The sequence below is a fragment of the Lycium barbarum genome, chromosome 11 (assembly GCF_019175385.1).
Source record: "Lycium barbarum isolate Lr01 chromosome 11, ASM1917538v2, whole genome shotgun sequence".
In the NCBI taxonomy this organism is placed as follows: Eukaryota; Viridiplantae; Streptophyta; class Magnoliopsida; order Solanales; family Solanaceae; genus Lycium; species Lycium barbarum.
In genome coordinates this window covers 75,971,912-75,994,204 of record NC_083347.1, presented here as the reverse complement: position 1 = coordinate 75,994,204, position 22,293 = coordinate 75,971,912, and the positions used below count along the sequence as shown (strand labels likewise).

The 22,293-nt window shown below is 36.3% G+C and overlaps 2 protein-coding genes across 2 annotated transcripts; both read left to right on the top strand.

The window, feature by feature from the left end:
• The first annotated feature begins 11,816 nt into the window (after nt 1-11,816).
• Nucleotides 11,817-15,405, top strand: LOC132619927 (uncharacterized). Its single transcript, XM_060334677.1, has 3 exons — nt 11,817-14,023; nt 14,107-14,370; nt 14,772-15,405. The coding sequence occupies exons 1-3, from the start codon at nt 11,817-11,819 to the stop codon at nt 15,403-15,405; spliced, it is 3,105 nt and encodes a 1,034-aa protein (XP_060190660.1).
• A 29-nt stretch (nt 15,406-15,434) lies between these two features.
• Nucleotides 15,435-20,314, top strand: LOC132619926 (uncharacterized). The gene is made up of 11 exons (XM_060334676.1): nt 15,435-15,464; nt 15,576-15,629; nt 15,783-16,071; nt 17,805-18,049; nt 18,141-18,356; nt 18,448-18,540; nt 18,636-18,752; nt 18,854-19,429; nt 19,534-19,641; nt 19,910-20,086; nt 20,207-20,314. Exons 1-11 carry the CDS (start codon nt 15,435-15,437, stop codon nt 20,312-20,314), a joined length of 2,013 nt encoding a protein of 670 aa, XP_060190659.1.
• The last annotated feature ends 1,979 nt before the right edge of the window (nt 20,315-22,293 follow it).

The window sequence follows — 22,293 nt, the reverse complement described above, 5'->3', positions numbered from 1 at the left end:
AATAGAACTAACAAGGCTGGGGGATGAGTCAACGGGGGCAAAAATGATAATAACGCAATAACGACCAAACGAGTCGTTACATAGAAAAATAATGAAATTTTAGCAGCACTATTTATGTTTTTTTCATCACTAAATATCATAAATGAATCACTACGGACTATGTTGCAACCTCTCTTAATTTTAGCACCTTAACACATTCAAAAAATACATGTGATGGCCCGATTGCTTTTAGTTTTAAAAGTTCAAATCATGTTTCGAGACTTCTGGTAGCTCGGATAACTATTTGGCCTTGTATGTAAATTCTGGTTAGATTATAAGACAGTTCAGCCGGGTTTGGAACGCATTCCGCATAAATAACATTTTTTTTAAAATAATTATAAAGAACTCGACTCCTCATTTTGTGCATGTGGTATGTATTTGTGAAATATTGCAAAGAGAGTTTTTGCTTAGAGATAACCAAAGAGGTCCAATCATTATCATCAATTGTTCAAGTCATCGTACGTATAGTCTTCCGCATATGACTGCCCAAACAAGGTTTTGAATATGGTCCACACGTCACTCACCAGAGGGTCATTTCGAACATGGTTCAAGATGTACGAGCAATGGTAATTTTTAAAACTAAAAACAATCGAGTCATCACATGTGTTTTTTCAGTTTTTGTTAAAGTGAGTAAAGAGAGGTTCAACATGGTCTGTAGGGACTCATTTTTGTTGCTTTACAGATATTTAGTATTGAATGATACATAAATACTACTAGAACTTCACTATTTTCTGAAGGTGCAATCCCGTCTGAATGCTTTCAAAAATCACGGATTTCTGACTGCATGCAGTGTGATTCAATCTGTTGAAATGTTGTTTATAAGCAAATCATTTGAATTTGCTTTCAAGGGGTCTTTACCAACAAAATTAATCCATTTATTTGTAAATTTTGATCAAAACGTTTCAAGAAATGAATAATGATTAAAAAGTTAGGCGAGATAGTTAATAATAATTGAAGAACTGAATAACAAAATAGAAAGGAATTCTTATACGATCTCCTAGAACACTAATGTAATTGCTTGATTGATGAACAAATGTGTGTATAATCGAATGGTTGTGGTGATCAGTAGAGAGCAATGTTATTGTCACGACCCAGCTAGGGGCTGCGACGGGTACCCGGGGCTAACCACCGAGCACCACTCATTCCCTCACTCGTCATAACTATTTTACATTTCTTCATCATTCATAATCTCATGATCGTAAGACTATCATCTTTCATTTGAAAACACAATTGATTTTATATACATATACCCCGTTAAGCTAGCAAAATAATATATACAAATATACCATAGTAATCTTGTGAGGCCATCTAACCCACACTGCTCATCTACGAGCCTCTACTGACATACTGTACATATAGACGGAACAAGACTCCGTCGTGCCCAAAATATGCATATGTACCAAAAGAATAATCATAAGCACCTCCGAACAATGGAGTGCTCTCAATCAGCTGACAGCTACTAGGAATCTGGGTCAAGCTCACCTCCCTGTCTACCTGTGGGCATGAACACAGCGTCCAAAGAAAACGGACGTCAGTACGAATGTTGTACTGAGTATGAGAGGCATAAACAACAACAAAACATGTATCAAGGAAATAAGAGAGGCATCAAATATGGAGCATCTGTAACTGACTGTGAATCATGCGAGAAGTAATGCATGCTGACTTACTTTTATACTCATCATCAACCCATGTATGCATAACATGTATATGTACAAATAAACTGCTCGATCATATAGGTGCGGTGTGATATCAATAACATTAGCCCGTGTCTAGGCCTCCCGCGTCCGGGGTATCATCTCATGCCGCCCATTAGTGGTGTTGCCCATGCCAACTGGCCATGGTGTATAAGCTGCCTGCCTTAGCGGTGACTGCCCGACCGACTAGGCACGGTGTAATATCATCATAACATGCTCATCATAGTATATGCATAAAGACTCTAGAACAACTATACTTTATCGAGGTGACATAAGGTCGTGAACCCTCGATCCCATTATGAACATTTATAAACATTCTGCCTCACCTTGAAGGGATTAATGTATGAGGTGAGTGTAAGCAAGGAATGACATCATATCACTACTGAACTCATGACATTGCTCTTATCTCGTATAACTATTCATGATCTTAGACTCTTAGCTTTTAGAAACATAGGAGAGTCGTGGAGAGGAAAGAAGAATCATGTCATAGGATTCATGCAATAGAAGAAAGGACTAGCCTCACATACCTTTGTCGCTTAGCTAATCTATCGTTCACTTGTTCTCCTTCGATATCACGTCGCTACCTTCACGAGAGAATTTGAATTAACATTAGTTAATCGACTATAAAAACGTGTCGTTATTTCTAGGGAAAATTGGGCAACATTTCCTTTGTTTCTACTACTCTTCCCATGTTCTATTTCAACTCCCAAACATTTACAACAACACTCACAATATTGTAATCAACAATCATTTCCATCATTTCTCTCCAATTTCTTCACATTTATGGTTATAGTTCGTTATCGCGTTTTCTCATAGATAATACTCATTTCATGTCCTAAACATCATTTAAAACATCTTCATAATCATAGCATACCAACATTCATGATTCCATTCAACTACCATTCAATTGTGACACTATTCACCCATTTAAGACCCATTTTCCATGCCTTTCTACATTTCAAGCATCTTAGCTTTCCAACACCTTAAAAAACATGATAAAGTCATGAAACTTACCTTGGATGGTGGTGGAACAAGCCTAGAGTGGAATCCTTCCTTTTGCACCAAAGCCCTACTTCACCTCTTTTGGGATTTCTTAGTTTGGATGAACTTTACTTGAGTTTCACACACTTTGTTTCATGGATTTAATGTTGTTGATCATTGATTTCCTTGGTATTCTTATGGTTGAAGTGTTTGGAGGGTTCTAGAGCTTTCTTGAGTTGGAGAGATGGAAAATGAAATAAGATGGAATGAAAAAAATGGTCCCTTATATGAATTTAAAAGCTGGCCGACCAACAATATACGGACCAACATACGGTCCGTACTATTTATACGAACCGTATGTGTGGCCGTATATTTGGTCCAGTGGCTGGTTCTCTCTTTGGCCAATTATACGGTCCCATATACGGCTGGTACAATTTATACGGTCCGTAGGTTGGATCGTATAATGCCCAGTGGTTCCGTTTTCGTTCTCGTCGACTCGTTTGATCTCCGATCCTTATGGAACCTTCTTGGCACTTGTTTAACACTTTAATACCAACCTAAGGGACGTTATTACTTGTCTCTGAGACATCATTATGCCATCGCAGAATCGTTGCTTGTTATTCTTATCCGATACACACTATGTGATTCGCTTTCCTTACCTCGTATGCTTTTGAATTCTCGTTTTAGGGTCATCAAATACTATTTCTTACTCATCAAAATACCGTATGCGTCATGACCTTCGTTTCCCTATTCACAGTACATGTACAGGGAATTTTCCAAGGTGTAACAGTTATATTCAAGAGAAAAATTAGATGGGGTACAATCTACGCATAATGGGGTAAATATAGGGTTGACCTAACCAATTACATTTCGGTACCCTACACATGTATTATTTTTTACTACTGTGGAGATCGTGGACTCTTAATAGGATAGAGCGTTATCTCTTGAATCATCAAAAATGACAAGGAAGAAAGTTGTCTGAAAAGACCTACAATCTAGTAGAGTCCATGCAAATCTAGCCAAAAATAGGATATATGAAAGATAAAAATTGACGATGTCGAACTAAAATATATTTGATAATGTTAGTACTTTTGCTATTGGTCCTATATTTTTAGGAGCCTTTTAGTCCGATAAGAATTAATATGCCAATAAAAAATATAAGGAACTTCTAATAATTTTAACTTTTATTTGTGTTAATCTTAATTCAAGAGTGAACTCTAAATAAAGCAACATAGTCAATATAATCACATGGCCGAGTCTCACTTGCTTGGGATTATGATGAGTATGTCACCTCAACTCTAAAGATCCATGTAACATAGAATGAATTACCTCCGTGTGACAACATTACCTCATGAGTGTCTCTTGCAACTGGTTGAAACTTGGGACAATTAATTATAGGTGACAAAAAAGTTTCAAATTTAAGTTGGAGTAACTCGAGTTATTTTTATTGAGTAGGGGCGACAAAATTTGGATTAGTGATTAAGGAGCTTTGACTAATTTTCGAACTTTCCCCCAAGTTTTATTTTTTACACTTTGACCCAATTTAATAAAACCCTAATTACCTAAAATTGGTGGGGGGAAAAACCATCAGCCCCGCCTCTCCCTCCCCTCTCCCCCACCCCGCCCACCCCTTCTCTTTTCCTGCTGTTGCTTTCTTCTTTCATTTTGAAAAAAGTTGCTCAAGAAAAAACTCACCCAATTTACGTAATTTTCAGACCGGATTTCATTCGTGTAGCACTGGGCATTAGTTCATAGGTAATTTCCGCTCATTTGGTAAGTAAAACAATGCTATTTTATTTCAATTATTCATCTGGGTATAGCTGCTGATTTTTGAACAATTTACAGTAGCAGTCATAGTTTTTGCAACAAGTGCTAAATATGTTGTATAAGATCTTCTGAATTTATTGCAACATCTATTGTAGTTTTTGCAACAATTTACGCAGTTGTTGCAACTTATATACTAATCTGTTGCAACAACTGCTAAAATATGTATAAATAATTTAGCCTACTTGTTGCAACAACTGTGAGAGCTATTGGACAACTTGTACTCTTTCCAACAACTCACTGACTTGTCGCAACAGTTAGACTTCTTGTTGCAACAGCCACATTAGTTTTTGGACATATTTTACAGTTGTTGGATGAAACAGAGACAACCGAAGATGTCTCCAACAACTAACTGATCAGTTGCAACAACTCACCTAAGTGAATGTTGATCTTGTTCAAATCACAAATGTATATTCTGTTGTTAATAAATTACTGAATAATTTCCAACAAGTAATAAATCTGTTGCAACAACTCTGTAACATGTTGGGGTTTTCCCAACAAGTAATGGGATTTGTTGCATCAACTAGTTAGTTGTTGAACATATCACAACAAATAGGAGGACTTATTGCAACAACCATTTATCTGTTGGACTTTATCCAACAAGTGGACAGGACTGGTTGCAATTAACAAATCTGTTACAGCAACTAAGTTACTTGTTGGGGTTTGTCCAATAACTGACACGACTTATTACTACAACTAGGTTGGTTGTTTGAGTTTTTCCAACAAGTGGAATGACTTGTTGCAGAAACTAGGTAACTTGTTGTGTTTTATCTAACAAGTGATATGTCTTGTTCAATAGCTCTGTTACTTGCTGCAATAGCTACTGCAATTGCTGTAACAGATACTGCAATTGTTGCAACAGCTATGATATGATTCACCCATATTTAGTGATCAACAACTAGAATCAATGGTACTTAGTGATAAACAAAGGAAATTAATTATATTTAGTGATCAATATATATACACACTTAATCAATTTGATGGTATTTTGAGCCATGACAGATGTCAACTAAGTCACTATGCACTAAATCGACTAATCAATAGAGTTATTTGATGTGAACTACTTGATTCAATCATATTTAGTGATGAACTAAGGAAATCAATGATATTTAGTGATCAATATATATACTTAATCAATTTGATGGTATTTTGAGTCAGGACAGATGATCAACTAAGTCATTATGCACTAAATCGAGTGATCATTAGAGTGATTTGATGTGAACTGCTTGATTCACCCATATATAGTCATAAACAAAGGAAATAAATGATATTTAGTGATCAATATATATACTTAATAAATTTGATGGTGTTTTGAGTAAAAATCAGATGATCAACTAAGTCACTATACACTATTTTGAGTGATCACTAGAGTGATTTGATGTGAACTACTTGATGCACCCATATTTAGTGATAAACAAAGTAAATCAACGATATTTAGTAATCAATAAATACTTAATCAATTTGATGGTATTTTGAGTCAGGGCAAATGATCAACTAAGTCATTATGCACTAAATTGAGTGCTCATTAGAGTGATTTGATGTGAACTACTTGATTAACTCATATTTAGTGATAAACAAAGAAAATCAATAATATTTAGTGATCAATATATACTTAATCAATTTGATGGTATTTTGAGTCAGGACAAATGCTCAACTAAGTCACTATGCACTAAATCGAGTGATCATTAGAGTGATTTGATGTGAACTACTTGATTCACCCATATTTAGTGATAAACAAAGGAAATCAATGATATTTAGTGATCAATAGAGTAATATTTACAACAACTAAATACATTGTTGCAACAGATGAGACATCTGTTGTAACAGATGAGACATCTGTTGTAACAGATGAGTAACTTGTTATAATATTTGAGCCATCTATTGCAACATATTAGTAACTTGTTGCAAAAGCTTTAACAACTGTTTGATTTATTGTAACAGCTGAGCCATCTATTGCAACAGACTACTCAGCTATTGCAATAATTTACTCAGTTTTTTGATTTTTAACAACAAGGTCAGGAATTTGTTGCAACAGATTACTCAGCTATTGTAACTATTTACTCAAAGAAACTCTTTGATTATTCCCAACAGTTGTTTGATATGTTGCAACAGATGAGAAATCTGTTGCGACATTGTTACACCTCGGAAAATCTTTCGTCGGTATGCAAGTGAACGGACTAGTGAGGAGTATGAGTATACGATATAATTATGAGTAAGAAACGACATTCGATGACTCTAGATAAGATTTCAAAGATGTTAGAGATGGGGGAAGAGGATTGCCAAGGGAAGGCAAAGTATGGGATAAGTATCGGAAAGGAAATACGAGTAACGAGTTAGCGAGGCTTTAAGCATGTATTGGGGAAGAGTGATGACGTCCCTTAGAGTGGTATTGAAGTGTTGAACAAGTGTTAAGAAGGTTCCATAAGGATTGGAGACCAAACGAGATGACGCAACGAACTTCGGAATCACTGGGGATTATACGGCCAAACATACTGGCCGTATAATTTATATGGTCTGTATGTTTGGGACCATATAATCAACCCAGATTGGCCAAACTCTCTGGACCAAACATACGGCCAAAACATACGGTCAGTAGATTTTATACGGACCGTATGTTGGTCCGTATAATTGGTCGGGGCTGAAAATGGATCATTAAATAAGGGACCAAGGTTTATTTCATTTCACTTCCACTTCACACCCCTTCTCTCTAAAATATCTCTCTACATTTATTCCCCAAGTTTTCAAGGATTATTAAGGATCAACAACACAAATCAAGTGAATCAAGTGTAAGTAAACCCATTGAGATCATTCAAAGTCAAGAGATCCAAATGGAGATAAACTAGGGTTTTTGCTCAAGTGGAGTATTATCAACCAAGGCTTGTTCCTACAATATCTAAGGTAATATTCATGATATCTATGTGTTGTTTAAGGTATTTGAGAGTTAAAATGCTTGGACATTGGGTGAGTATAGGAAAATGGGTCATGAATGATGAATAGTGACGTTTTGAGAAATAGTTTGAATTGAATCATGATTGTTGTTGTGTTGTGATACGAATGTGTTATAAATGATGTTAAGATCATGAAAATGGGCATTTTACATGAATGAACGAAGTCGGGTAACATGACCATGAATATGGGCGAATTAGGAGCGAATGGAGAAATCTAGATAATGTGAATGATTAATGGCCATTGTTATGATATTGTGAATGTATTATTGACGTTTGGGAGTCGAATTACGATATGGACGAATGTCGTGTAAATAAAGGAGATGCTGTTCGATTTTCTCTAGCTTTAGTCATGTATGCTAAGCTATCAATTTTCTAATGATAGTATAACTCTAATGAAGGTAGAAACGTGAGCATCGAAGGAGTACGTGCAAGTGTAGAATAGTTCAACGAAAAGGTATGTAAGGCTAACCCTTCTTTCATAAGGCATGGTTCTTTGGCCAAACGTCTAAATCTCCTATAAGACTATGATTCCTTCAAATGATTTGATCTTCCGGGCTAGTAAGCTCACGATGCTTAATATGCTACGAGTGTACTAAGTTCCTCATATGACGAGTCACTACAAGAAACAAGATTTATTGTGGCGACATATAGTGGCGACAGTATTAGCTGCCACAATAGTTACATATTCAGTGGCAACAAATAATGTTGCTGCAGAGGCTAAATATTTAGTGGCGAGCTATAATAGGTCGCCATTAATAGTTGTCACTAATTCTATAATTTTTCATTCCCGCTAATATCAAAATTTTGCCTCCATATTTTTAGTGGCGACTCGTAAATAGTCGTCCCTGAATATATTTTGTGGCGACCTGGTCGCTGCAAATAGTCTAATTTAATTTTAAAATAGAAACAAAGATAAAACTAGAAAGTAGCAGCTCAGTCGTCTTTCTTGTTTATTCCTCCATCTGTACAACATTTTTCTCCTTCTCAGTTGAAAATTCTTCAAATTTTCACTACTCAATTCGCTCAAATCTCTTAAATTTGTATGCTAATACCACAAAATGTGACCATATTTTAGAGACCCAAAAGCCCTAAGTAAAAGTTGTGACTCCATTAGGTACGTGCTCAAATTCCTTTTCGATGGTACATATTTTTGGCAAATTTCACCTCCATTTCTTTAACCCATTCGAAAATCTATAGGAATCGAGTTATCTAAATTGGAAGAAAGTTCAAAGTTAGAAGTTTGAAGCTGCAAGTGTTTGAAGTTGTTCAAAGTTTTGAAGGTACCATTCATGTTTATCCCTATTTTTATTTTTCATATTTTGTCGATTCTCGATCTTGACAGTCATTTTTGAGTTATCTCTTTCAATGGGTAAGCTGGAAGTTTCTTTTTGAAATTCTAGGCCTTTTGATGTTATTATTGTGATTGGATGTTCATATTACATTGGGTATTTTGAATGTAGTGATTTATGCAGAGAAAAGAGCTTCTTTTAGATTAAATTTATCTGGGTTTTTAGCTTTGAAGATGTATTCTATTGGTTTTCAAGTATTGAGTTATAAGAAATTTATTGAAGTATTTAATATGCAGAACATGTACTTTTTTTTTTCTTAAAAGAGAGATTGGTAAAGGTAGTTTTCTTTGCTGCTTTATTTACTTCAGCCCAATATACTCTACTCTTTGGATTTTTTGTGTGTGTATGTGTAAGTTAGTAAATATGAAGGCAAACACGAATTGTTGCATTTCCCCTTCATTTTTAAATGTTGATAAAGTAGTTAATGTCCTTATTTATATTTTCAAATATCCCGAAGTTGCATATGCAGCAAACTAGTTTTTGATTAAATCGTATTGAGTTTCGAAAAGGCTGTATTCATGTGATACTGCCTTGTCAAGAGACTCCCTGATGTTTAAACAATGTACTGATACTTTTACATGATCTGAAAGATCAAATAATCTCATTCTCACAGCTTATTAGATAATATGGACGTTATAACTCGATTTGTGGTGCATCAGATGAGTTTGCGGTTGACAGTTTATTAAATGTTGTATACGCTGAAGTAATGCCGTGATTTTGTTCAAAAACTAAGTATTGATTTCCGATTCTTCTTGTACATTAAACAAGCTCGAAACAACGGTTTTGGTTTTTAGAGATAGAATTTAGCATGTCCTAAAGAACACTTTTTAGTGAGATCTAAGCGAATCTGATTTGGTCATTTCCTTGGAGGTAATAAGATTTGGTATAAGCATTTTCCTTTTGCATTTAGTGAACAAATTTAAAAGCCCTCCTAGTTGTAGAAGACCAACTGTGTTTGCATAATTTCACTTTGAATACTGGTAGATACTGTTGGCATGAGGCTTGAAAAGATAAAACATGTATCTCGTTTGAAAGTTTGTTTTTTCTCTAAGAAACTGTCTCTTTGTGTGTTTACTTGTGATGATATCCAAGTCCTGATCAAAGTAGTTCTGCATTGTCTTTCTTACTCAAAAACTTTTTCCATCACCCTGCCTACTGTCATGTTGCTCTGAACTGCTGCAATTAGATGGTTGCACCTAGGATCCTGAAACTGTTATTAAACAGGTGCTGCACTCTGAGATTCTAACTGCTGCCATATTTTTTGTTACAAGCAAGCTGGGCAAGTCCTCTATTGTTGACACTTTTTTTTTGATGAAATAATTGTTATCATTAGCATCAGGCATCAAGAAGATGCAAATTATAGGTAAAGTTAGAGCTACCTAGTAGCTTCAAAAGCAAAAATCACCTTGTTAGCTTTCTACAGTCAAAACAACTATCTTAAATACAGTGAGCTAACAAAGTCCAAAAAGTTTTCATGTGAATCTACAGGGGAGACATTTGCCCAACTAAATAAATACAAAAGACAGTTTGCTTTCAAGGTTGGTGTTGGGGTTGATAATCCATCAAAGCATCTTCTATTCCTCTCCTTCCATATGCTCCAAAAAATTGCAGCAGGTATCATTCTCCAAATGTTCTTGATGGTGTTATCAACCCTCCAGCTGCTCCAGCACTCGATAGCATTCTTGATGGTGCGAGGCATAACCCAACTTATTCCAAAAAGTGAACAGAACATGTTCTAAAAATATAATGTAAATCTACAATACAGAAACAGATGGTTATTGGTTTCTGCCTTCCCGTGACACATGTAACATCTATTAGCCATATGAATTCCCTTTTTCATAAGGTTGTCCAGGGTCAAGCATGCCTCATAAAGAGCAGTCCAGCTAAAACAGATGACCCTGGGGGGCAGTTTGGTTTTCCAGATTAGTTTCCAAGGCCAGAAATCAGTAATTCCATTTTGTTCCATAATCATTTTATATCCTTTCCTCACAGTGTATCTGCCATCACTTGCACCTCCCCATTTGAACTTGTCTGTGATATGCTCATTTAGTAGGATGTCGTTCAATGTGGCTAGAAGCCTGACTAGATCTTCAACCTCCCAGTCTTGAAGATTCCCCTCAGTGTGATGTTCCAGATGTGCCCAATCTTGTTTTGAGTGATGGTAGAGTCAGGATGACAAGTAATCTGAAAAATAGCAGGATAGTCATGTCTTAATGTTGAGTTTCCCAGCTATTTGTCCTTCCAGAACCTGATTCGCTGACCATTGCCTGCCAAAAAGTGATGATTTTCTGAGAACTCTCCCCATAGCCTGCATATATGCTTCCAAACTCTATTGTTGACACTTGTTTGGGATAAGATTATCACTTGCATAGCTTTTGCCTTGCTGCTACTGTTGTCAACTGCTGAACCTGGAGATTCTTGCTGCATTTTAATTTCCATTTGAGCATAATAACTTGTGCATTTTTGAAAGGTTCAGCTAGTCTACTATGAACTGTGGCTCTTTGTTGTTTGCTATGAACTATTGCTACTTTGATAAAAACAAATGCTACACTTTAAGGGGGAATTAGCTGCCTGCTGGTTTTGTTCTGTAAAAAGAATAGATACTACATTCGATAGGCTTGCCATACCTGTGGTTTAAATGGCCACCATGTTTGGTACATGTTGTTGTCCTTTAAAGAAAACATTAGCTGCACTTGGAGTTATACTAGTGGTTGCTGTATATTGTCTACTGCATGATTTATTGATCATATTCCTCGTAAATTATATTAATCACAATTATTCTTCTGATAATTGGAATGCACCTCTCATATAAAGTAGAGTATGTTTTAGTTATGAATATATTAATTTTTTAAATATGAAGTTTATATTGACTTATTCATGCTGACGCCTTTGCATAGGCCTCTTCTTAGAATTTTCCACTGTTTATCATTATGAAAAATCTAATTAATTAATTTATTCCTTTTTTTGTTGAAAAATAGGAAATGGATAAAAGTTGGTTGAATATTAGGAATAGAGTTGACCAAAGGTATAGAGATGGAGTAGAAAGCTTTCTTAATTGGGCATTCAGTCAACCCGGGGTGAGCACTATTATTCGATGTCCTTGTAAAGGGTGTATGAACACCGTGTTCAAGCTAAGGATTAATGTAAGAGGAGACTTGTTGAACAAGGGCTTCTGGGATTCTTATAAAGTGTGGGACTTGCATGGAGAAGTGTTAGTTAGAGTTGATGATGAAGTCGAAGATGATAGCATTGAAGAGGATAATATTACTGAAATGATTCACGATGCTTACGGATATATGAATGTGGAGGATAATACTAATTCTTCTGAGGGCAATGAAGAGCCAAATATGCATGCAACAAAGTTTTACAAATTGTTAGAAAATGCTCAGACAGAACTTTATCCTGGTTGCACAAAAGTCTCAAAGTTGTCTTTTGTTGTTAAATTACTTCACTTGAAGTGTCTTAACCATTGGAGCAACAAATCAATGGATGAGTTGTTGAGCTTCTTTAAAGAAGTTCTTCCTGAGGGGTCATTTGTACCCAAATCTTTTTATGAAGCGAAGAAAGTTCTTCGTGACCTAGGCTTGGGGTACACCAAAATAGATGCATGTCAGAATGATTGTATTTTATATTGGCACGATTATGTCAATGCCCAATCATGTCCGAAGTGTGGTAAGTCTAGATGGAAGTCAGAAGGACACAAAGGCAAGAAAGTAGCTCATAAAGTATTGCGACATTTTCCAATCAAACCAAGGCTTCAACGATTATACCTGGCAAAAGAGACGGAAAAGAAGATGAGGTGGCACAAGGAAGAAAATATTGATGATGGTGTCTTGCGGCATCCATCCGACTCAATAGAATGGAAATCTTTCAATGAGCGTCATCCTACTTTTTCAACTGAGTTAAGAAATGTTAGATTAGGTTTAGCAAGTGATGGGTTCCAACCTTATGGGAATATGAGTTCCAATCATAGTATTTGGCCTGTCGTACTAGTTACATATAATTTGCCACCATGGGATTGCATGAAAAATCCATATTTCATGATGACACTTCTTATTCCTGGCCCTAAGTGTCCAGGCAATGATATTGATGTATACTTACAACCAATGATTGAAGAGTTGAAAGAACTATGGGACGGGGTGGAGACTTATGATGCACACTCAAAATCTAATTTTCTTATGCGTGTGGCTCTCCTGTGGACGATTAATGACTTTCCTGCATATGGGAACCTTTCAGGATGGTCAACCAAAGGCAAGCTTGCATGCCCTTGTTGCCATAAAGTCACACAACCAGTTTCCTTACGTAATAAGTTATGTTATATGGGTCATCGTCGCTTCCTTCCCATAAACCATCCATGGCGTAGAAACAGGGTGTTATTTGATGGGAAAGTGGAAATGGGGGCTGCACCTAGCCCTTTAACAGGTGATGAAACACTTATGCAATTACAAGATTTGGGCAATGTGACTTATGGTAAAGTGCAAAAGCGAAAGCGTAATGTTTCTAACAATGCTTACAATTGGAGGAAGAAGAGTATCTTTTTTCAATTGCCTTATTGGAAGAATCTTATGTTGCGACATAACCTTGATGTGATGCATATAGAAAGAAATGTGTCCGATAATATTTTATCAACTGTGATGAATATGGTTGGAAAGACAAAGGACACGTTGAAAAGTAGATATGATTTGGTGGACCTTGGAATCAGGCAAGGATTGCATCCAATTGAGGATGGGGACAATATTTTGTTACCGGCGGCATGCTATGCATTGTCCCTACAAGAGAAGTTGAAGGTATGTGATTTCTTAGCTAATTTGAAGGTTCCAGATGCCTTTTCATCAAACATTTCAAGGTGTGTTAACATACTTGAGAAAAAGATACATGGATTGAAGTGTCATGATCATCATGTATTATTACAATACATTTTTCCAGTAGCTATACGTGGTTTGTTGCCTAAGGAAGTCTGTGAACCAATTATAGCCTTAGCCAAATTTTTCAAGAATCTATACTCTAAGTGCTTGACAATTGAAGATCTTGATATCCTAGAGGCTGAAATTCCTATCATATTGTGCAAACTTCAAATGGTTTTTCTTTCGGCGTTCTTTGATGTCATGATTCATTTGACAATTCACTTGGCAAGAGAGGTAAAGCTTGGTGGACCAGTTCAATATCGGGATATGTACCCTATTGAGAGGTAACGTGTCTTTCTATAATATAAATGCCACATATTTAGAATATCATATTCTACAATTATATTAATTAGAAATCTATATATAGGTATTTGCGAACACTTAAGTCATATGTACGCAACCTAGGTCGTCCAGAAGGTTCAATTGCAGAAGGTTATTTGGCAGAGGAAAGCCTCACGTTTTGCTCACGATATTTAAAGAATATCTCAACCAAGTTCAATAAACCAACTAGAAATGACGATGGATCTAGGTCAAATGGTGAGATGTCCATCTTTAAAAACAGTGGGCAACCAAAAGGTGCTGCTACAGATAGCAAGAAGCTACCTCATGATGAGTTCAACCAAGCATGCATGTATGCTTCAAAATTGTGAAGAGGTGTCGCAATTCTTGGAGTAAGTCTCTTATTTATTCCAAGATAATTTCAGATTGAGACAATTCAATTAATCTTCATTAACACAAAATGTAGGGAATACACGGGAGAGATTGAAAGTTAAGGATCAATGAGAGCTCATAGGATGCATAACAATGAGTTTCTTGATTGGTTTCGTGCACGTGTAGGTGTTTACTTAAATGACACTTTTACTATTAGTGTAATTATCCCAAGGTGTTATATTAGTCATAATAGTGTTGTTTGTTTCTGTAGATATTTGTGTTATCTGCACAAGGATGAGCAAATGATGATCTCATAAGCTTAGCTGTCAGTCCTGACCCATTGGTTCATCGATATTCAACATTTATGGTGAATGGATTTAGATTTCAAACAAAAGAGCTTGTGAGAAAAACACAAAACAGTGGAGTTCTTGTTAGAGGAGATGATTCAGACCCTAATAAGGAGTATTATGGTGTATTAGAGGACATTTATGAGTTGTCTTATGTGGGGAACAAGAAAGTTTACCTATTCAAGTGTCATTGGTGGGATGTGGCTCGCCTAGGAAGAGGATATAAAATTGACAAATATGGTTTTACAAGTGTGAATACTCATTGTGCCTTGAATACAAATGAGCCATTTGTGTTGGCGTCTCAGTCCGAGCAAGTCTTTTACTTGAATGACATGGTCAATAAAGATTGGCTTGTTGTTGTAAAGACAAATCCTCGCAACCTTTTCAATATTCCTGAAGTTGAAGATGAAGCATTACTTAACGAAGAAGTTTATCAACAAGAGGAAGTTGAATGTAATATTTTGCGTACCAATGACCAACAAACTGTGATTAGGGTGTCTTTACATAGGGATGATATTGAACCACAAACTGTTTTGCGTACCAATGACCAAGGAAATGAGGAAGATGATTTCATTAATGACAATGATATAGATGTATCCGAGAATGAAGAAGACGAAGAAGAGTTACTTGATGATAATGATGGAGAGGATAGTGATACATCCTCTTGAAGATAAAGAAGCAAAAACTGATGATATAGATGACTACATCTTGTTTTGAGAAGTTCTCTGTATTTTTGTTCTTATTAGGCTGACATGAAACTAAAAACCAAGATGTTTTTAGCTTTACTTTTATAGAAGTTCTTTGTATTTTTGTTCTTATTAGTTCTCTTTATAGATAGAATCAGTGTTTAAGTAAAACTAGTGGTTTACTGTTAACATTTTCATCAATAAAGGTACAGTTGTGAGCAAAATGTCTCACATTTTTTTAAATGATTGATTTAATATTTTGCTTAATGAATTGATATTTTCTCCAACATATAAATATATATTTTATCATCTTTAATTTCTGATTGTGATACTTATCCTTTTTTAATCTGATGTTGCAGGAAATGAGAGGAACTGGACGAGGTAAAAGCGGGAGAGGCGGGGCAGGCTGTGGACGTGGAAATTTTCGAGGACGTGGAAATTCTGGAACGACGTCTCAACCACAAATACAATCAATAGGGATTAACGAGGTACCTTTGGAGATAGGACAATCAAGTAACCCAAGTCAAGGAACTCTACAGTCCGGACAAATATCATGTAACCCTCTCCAAAGAACATCTCCAGAGACACAATCATCAAGGAATCTAGAAGAAAATGCATGCCCCTCTCCAGAGGCTGAAAATGCTGCAGGTTAGTTCTCTATTATAGTCCCTCGTAAAAGAAGAATGACCTACTGTAAATCCTCCTTTAGGGTAGAGGGGGCTTGGAGAATGACCTTTGATTAATGGCAAGTGCATCTACGGGCTTTAACCGTTAGAGCCAGTAACTGTATAAAGAACTGGGGGTTTAAGACACATACATACATGCGTGGTTTCTCTCAGGGTTTTATATTTTCCCATGAACAAAGACATTCATCATCACATAACAATTATTATGGGGTAGACTTATTTTCCTGATCCTTTTCAAATGCTTATTTCTTCTCAGAATTATCCGTTAAATTTTCTGATCTTGAATTGTTTTGTTGCTCTATGGGATTCTTTTTTCATGGTGATTCTTGGATATGAATGTAGACGTAAATTTGGTCGCTCTAAGGTGGGGTTGTTCATTTTTGTTTGATTTGTTTCTTAAATTGATAATGTTACAATCTTTGCCTAAGAACTTGGTTTGCTTGGAGAGAAAAATCTCGCTAAGATTAAAGAAACCGTTTATTTTGAGAATGACTTGGTAAATTTTCATGGTTTGTGTTTTTTATAAGGTTTCTCTGAGACCAGCAGAGCATTCTTTGGATTCTTAACTGTCAACCTTTTACCTTTCGTTTGAATTCGGAATATCTTGTCGTGAACCTTTATTTTTCTGTCCTCATTTCTTGGATCCAATAACACATAACTGAAAAGCATTACAAGCCATCAAGAGCATGTGTTATTTGGTTTTCTTACCCAAAGGGAATGCAGAAACGAGCTAGAACCAAATTAAGTATTCAAAATGTACATATTTCACAGAAAAATAAACTGGTTACATTAAATTAACAAAGTACCAGCATCTACAGATCACCAAAGTAAGAAGAAACTTCAAAGTGAGTGCAGAGTTGACATATACACATGCACAAAATCTGACAGCCACATTAGCATCAGGCCAAGACTGAATCCATTCTTTAGCCCAACAAATAAATGAGCACAAGAAAACCAACAAGTAAGAACATAAACTTGAGATTGCTATCTGCTTGTACTTGGGCTGTGTCTTGAGCATTACGAACATGTGGCCCGTGATATGCAGGAGTATATCCAAATGGGTAATTTGATGTGGTAGGATACGCTGTCGGACCAGGAAATCCATGAAACTGGAAGCTGAGTAACCGAATCTTGCAGTTGCTGTGGGAAACAATCCTCCCAATCCTCCCATATGACCAAGTCCTCCATGATTATGAATATTATTTGGTTCAGGTTGAGGAGCAGTTTTAGGTCGTTGTCCTGCAGGTCTATTAGGAATTTCAAGGCCGGGGATTGGTTTTGATCTGGGATTAGTAGAAGTCCTTCCTCTTCGAGTGTCTCGTTAAAATCGGTTATTAACTAAATATGTGCTAAGTCTAACTTCGAGTGTCAAGGTTCTTCCTTCGTATGCCATCTCTTTACTATCTTTCTCTTTTCTTCTAATGCCGTATTGAAGGCAACCACCAACCATTTCATGACACTAATGCTAATAGTAACTTTTCTCATTAAATGTCTGCTACGCTTGAACCAGTCGAACCATACTTCAGAACCTGAATGTCTCCCTGTAATGTCATATGATTTAAAATCTGCATTGTAGAAAATCTTATATTCCCCCCAGAGCTGCCGGATAAATTCACTCTCTTTGTTAGTTAAGACTCTTTGTAGCTGATATATATTAAAATCAGTAGTGATGATATATTTTTTTTTGCTTTGCAGTTTCTCGCATCAATAAAAAGAGAGGAAGGGGAAAATATAAATCTAAAACAGTAGATATAAAAACTAAGTATGGAGGAAAAATCACAATAATGATTCCAGATGACATTGATAGAGCTGTGGGTTCCGGGGCTAGAGATATTGTTAATTACTCTGGTTTGATCATGAGGACCTATATGTCGTTCCGAGAGGGAAAATGGCAAAAGATTGTTTTGAAATACGGAGAAGCAATGTGGTTACAGGTCAAGGTAACAAATTACTGTCAATATTATATTTCCTTTAGATTCATGATTTATTCATATGATTATTATATCAAATATAATGTTACAATATGTTCAGAACAAATTTGAAGTTTGTGGCGGGTTGCGAGAGCATAAGTTGCAAGGCTTTGTGATAAGTAGTATGCAAAGGCTTTTTAGAGCATGGAAAGCTCGATTGCACACTGATTACCTCCGTTATTCTACTGATGAAGAAAGATTGTCTCATCGACCCGAGGATGTTCAGTTGGAGGACTGGAAATACCTAGTAAAGTATTTTGGAAGTGAGGAATTCAAGGTAACTTAATAACTAGTATTTTGGAAGTTAGTAAATACAAAGTGTGTTTACTCTTTGAATAAAGTTATCCTGAACTCTTGACTTATTGCAGGTTGTCAGTGAGAGAAACAAAAGAAATAGGGCAAAGCAAATAACTAAGCATGCTTGTGGTACAAGGTCTTTTGCAGAAGTAGAAGAATCTACGGTGAAAATACTATTGTTCCCCTATTATAACATATAATGCTTTGTTATTTATATATTTATCTGCTTATAAATTTTCCCTATAAAACTATATTGTAGAGAGATCCGGTTTCTGGAGAAAAGGACACACCAGATAAAGTGTGGGAGATCCAACATACACATAAGAATGTTAACGGAGAACGGGTGTGGTTGGATTCAAAATCCCAACAAATTCATGTAACTCCCTAAAATCACTGCCTTATTATCTTTCCATCATATTACTTGCTACTTTCATATGTTTATTATGTCTTGGTGTAAATGATTATGCATAAATGTAGGGCCAGCTTCAGCAACTTGTTGTTGAACAACAATCTGAAGAGGTTGAGCATCCCATGACTAGAGAAGAGATGTATTCATCCATTCTTGGTCAGAGATCAGGCTATGTTCGTGGTTTTGGATATGGAAAGAAGCCTCCCAGAAAGACTCAAATGCAGCAGGAAAACATAGAAGCTAGCGTGTCTTCTGCGATGGAAATTATGCGTCAAGAGATGCAAGCTGATATGGACCGGAAGTTCCAAGAAGAACTGAACCGAAAGTTGCAAGAAGAAAATGAACAGATGGCTATCGACTTAAAAAGAGAGATGGAAGAAGATTTGCAAAAAACATTGGAAGAGGAGCGTGCACACATGAGAGGAGAATTTGACAAGATGATCCAAGACCAAATGGCTGCTTTCATGACTAGAATTCTACAGGTACTTGCTCTTGACAATTCTTCTTTCTTACTTTTGAAAATTATTTTGTGTCTTGATCCATATAAGTTGTTGGATAGTTCCTCTAAATCTTATTTTCTAGCAGAATTTTGTATTTCGCTGCTACTAAAGTTCTGTTACAATTTCAAGTTGCTGATTTTAGAAGTAACGTTCCTTCTTCTTGTCCTTTCCGATCGTTTAATGTGTTGGTTTATTAAAAGAGGGAGCAGTTTTTCCTGTGTTTCGTTAATTTTTTTTTTTTACACCAGCAGCAACAAAATGCTGCCTTTATGCACACCTTGTGGCAAACACCTTGTGTACCAACAGCAACAACCAAGGCTACAAAGTGCCAGCACCAGGCTGCTCCTCTAATGCTTGTCTGATAGAGGCCAGCATTAGTAGAACCTGCTGTTGCTGCCCTATTCTAACTCCCCTACCTATTACAAAAATCCCTGCAACACAACCAGTCCTCTATTAGTCCAACCTCCAGGCCTGCACACCCTTTGACACAACCAGCCTCTATCATAGGTGGTTTTTTTTTTTGTTTTTTTTTTTGCATAAACACCAGCTGTTTTTTGTTTTTTGCATAAACACCAGTTGTTACTGCATAAACAAATTGCTGGTTTGCAGTCTTCGGTAATGTAGTTTGTAGTTTTTCCATATTCTAATTTGTCTCTAATGCTCTTGGAATGGGTTGGATTTAACTGGAAACAGCTAATAAGTGAATTTATGAAGAAAGAAGATATTAGCTATGTTCTGAGCCATCTTTGTGGCATTTTGAGCCAATTTGTGACTTCATGCTTGGCTGCACCAGGAGAAAAGGTGTTCTTTGCTATACATAACTGCTGATGCTACTGCATCTTGAGGCATGACTGATTCTGGCATTTGTAACCACATCCCAAGGCTATACATAGATGTTGTTTGTGGTTGCTGTTTTCCTAGGATAATCTGGTTCATTTTGAATGTGTTGCTGATCATCAGTTTGCTGCCTTCTTTAAAGAGCATTCCTATGCCATGATGGAAGCTGACTCTCACACTTTGTGTGATTGAGTTGCAGCTTTGGTTCAAAGAACAGACAGATGCCATGCAGACTCTCACGCGTGTGTGTGATTGAGCTGCAGCTAGGCTCTGTTGGCTTAAGTCATTGCATAAAAATGAACAGGTTACTATACCTGATCAAGGCTTCTGTGTTTAAACAAATACTACACTAGACAAGGTTGTTGTTTTGATAGCTGCTGAGCCTTTCTGATCGTTCTGCTGGTGTGTTATGTTGGCTGAAACTTGAGTAAGTTTGGTGTTGTTCTTGCACTGAAATGACTGCATTTTGTTAAAAAATGAATGCTGACTGCTGAGACAGCTGAGTAACTGTGCTGCTGCTGCCACAGTTTCAGCTGCGCTGCAGCTGCTGAAACTGTGGTGCTGAAAGCCTGAATTGAAAACACTGAATTGAAAAAATTGAAACCGAACCGAACCGAACCAAACTTCAAAAAACCGAAAGAACCGAACCGAACTAGTTTGGTTCGGTGTTTGGTGTCCACGTTCAAAACACCGAACCCGAAATAGCCAAACCGATGTATGAGAAAACTGAACCGAAGAACCGAACACCCACCCCTAGATTTAAGTGTGGAATTTCTCTAGCGATTGTTACTAGTTGAGGTTATTTTCTAGCAATTGATGGAAAGAAGAAGCATATATACCAACTTGATCTCATAGCAATTTTGGGAACTGATAGACCCGTCCTATGTACACCGCTAGTAGGAACTGATGTATATGTGCAGGTTTAGATTTTGTAACTCAATCATGATATTTGATACTAAATTTTAAATTTTGATGAGTATTGCATGGATATTAAAGATATGATAAAAAATATATTGCCATGATGGTATCTGTTGGGATTATGTTACACTATAGTTAGGCCTAAATACTTTTTCAATTTGGCTCATATTATCTTATACATATTTCTTGGATTTGCTTTCCTTGGAACTGAATTACAACATGGTACAGTTTTGGTAAAGTAGATGAAGTATGAACCTTTATCTTTATAAAGTGTTGGAACTATTATGTCATTGAATTTTAGATTCTTATGTGCTCTAGTTTATTATTAGTGTTGGATTATGAGAACTTTCAAAGTGATCCCGTGTTTTTTTTAATAGCAGGGACAAGGTTCTTAAGCAATGGGGCTGCCCAAAGAGGAGCTTCAAGGCGTGCAATGAAAGTTTTTGATCATATGTAATATGCATACAATGGAAGTTTTTGCTTTTGGATCATATGTAATATGCATACAATGGAAGTTTTTGCTTTTGAATCATATGTATATTCACACAATGAACCGAAGTACTATATATATGTACGTAATATATATGCAGTTGACTTTTAAGTAATGAAAGTATTTATAATATTCGGCTTGGGAATGCTTTTGTTGTTTGTTATTTATTATTGAAAACTTTTAGTAGCAGTATATTATTTTTAGACAATTCAATTGTCTATAGTAAATCTTCATGATTTAATTGTTTTTGGCTATTTTTATTGTTGCTAAAAGTTGTTTTTCAGCAGCAAGATAAATGTTGCCACAAAGGTTAGTAGTTTTTGTGGCGACTGTCCTCGCTCCTAAAAGTAACTTTTTAGTAGCAAGATTAAATCTGCCACTGATAGTACATTCAGTTTGTGACGACAAGAGTCGCTACTAGTAGTAATATTTAGTGGCGAGGACAAACTTGCCATTGATAGTCTATTGAGTTTTGTGGCGACCAAAGTCGCTACAAAATATCACTTTTTAGTAGCGAGATAAAAGTTGCTGCCGATAGTTCGTGTGTATTGTGGCGACATAGGTGCCACTAAAACTTTTATTCAGTGGCGACCAAGCCAATATCTGTGTTGTAGAATTTTTTTTGTGACATGCTTGCTTACCTTTTGTGGCAATATATGTCGCTACAAATAGCTGCTTATTGTGGCGACTACCAAATGTCGTCACAACAACCCTTTAGTTATGGAACTACTACCCACGGAGGAAAGTCGCTGCTATAGGTTTT

Bases quoted from the DNA above. Each gene is read 5' to 3' on its own strand.
- LOC132619927 (XM_060334677.1), top strand. From the start codon at position 11,817: ATGGATAAAAGTTGGTTGAATATTAGGAATAGAGTTGACCAAAGGTAT. The intron at 14,024-14,106 runs GTAACGTGTCTT...ATCTATATATAG, and splicing joins GATATGTACCCTATTGAGAG to GTATTTGCGAACACTTAAGT. The intron at 14,371-14,771 runs GTATGCTTCAAA...GAATGGATTTAG, and splicing joins GAGTTCAACCAAGCATGCAT to ATTTCAAACAAAAGAGCTTG.
- LOC132619926 (XM_060334676.1), top strand. From the start codon at position 15,435: ATGACTACATCTTGTTTTGAGAAGTTCTCT. The intron at 18,541-18,635 runs GTGAAAATACTA...ACTATATTGTAG, and splicing joins CAGAAGTAGAAGAATCTACG to AGAGATCCGGTTTCTGGAGA. The intron at 19,642-19,909 runs GTCTGATAGAGG...TCGGTAATGTAG, and splicing joins AGGCTGCTCCTCTAATGCTT to TTTGTAGTTTTTCCATATTC.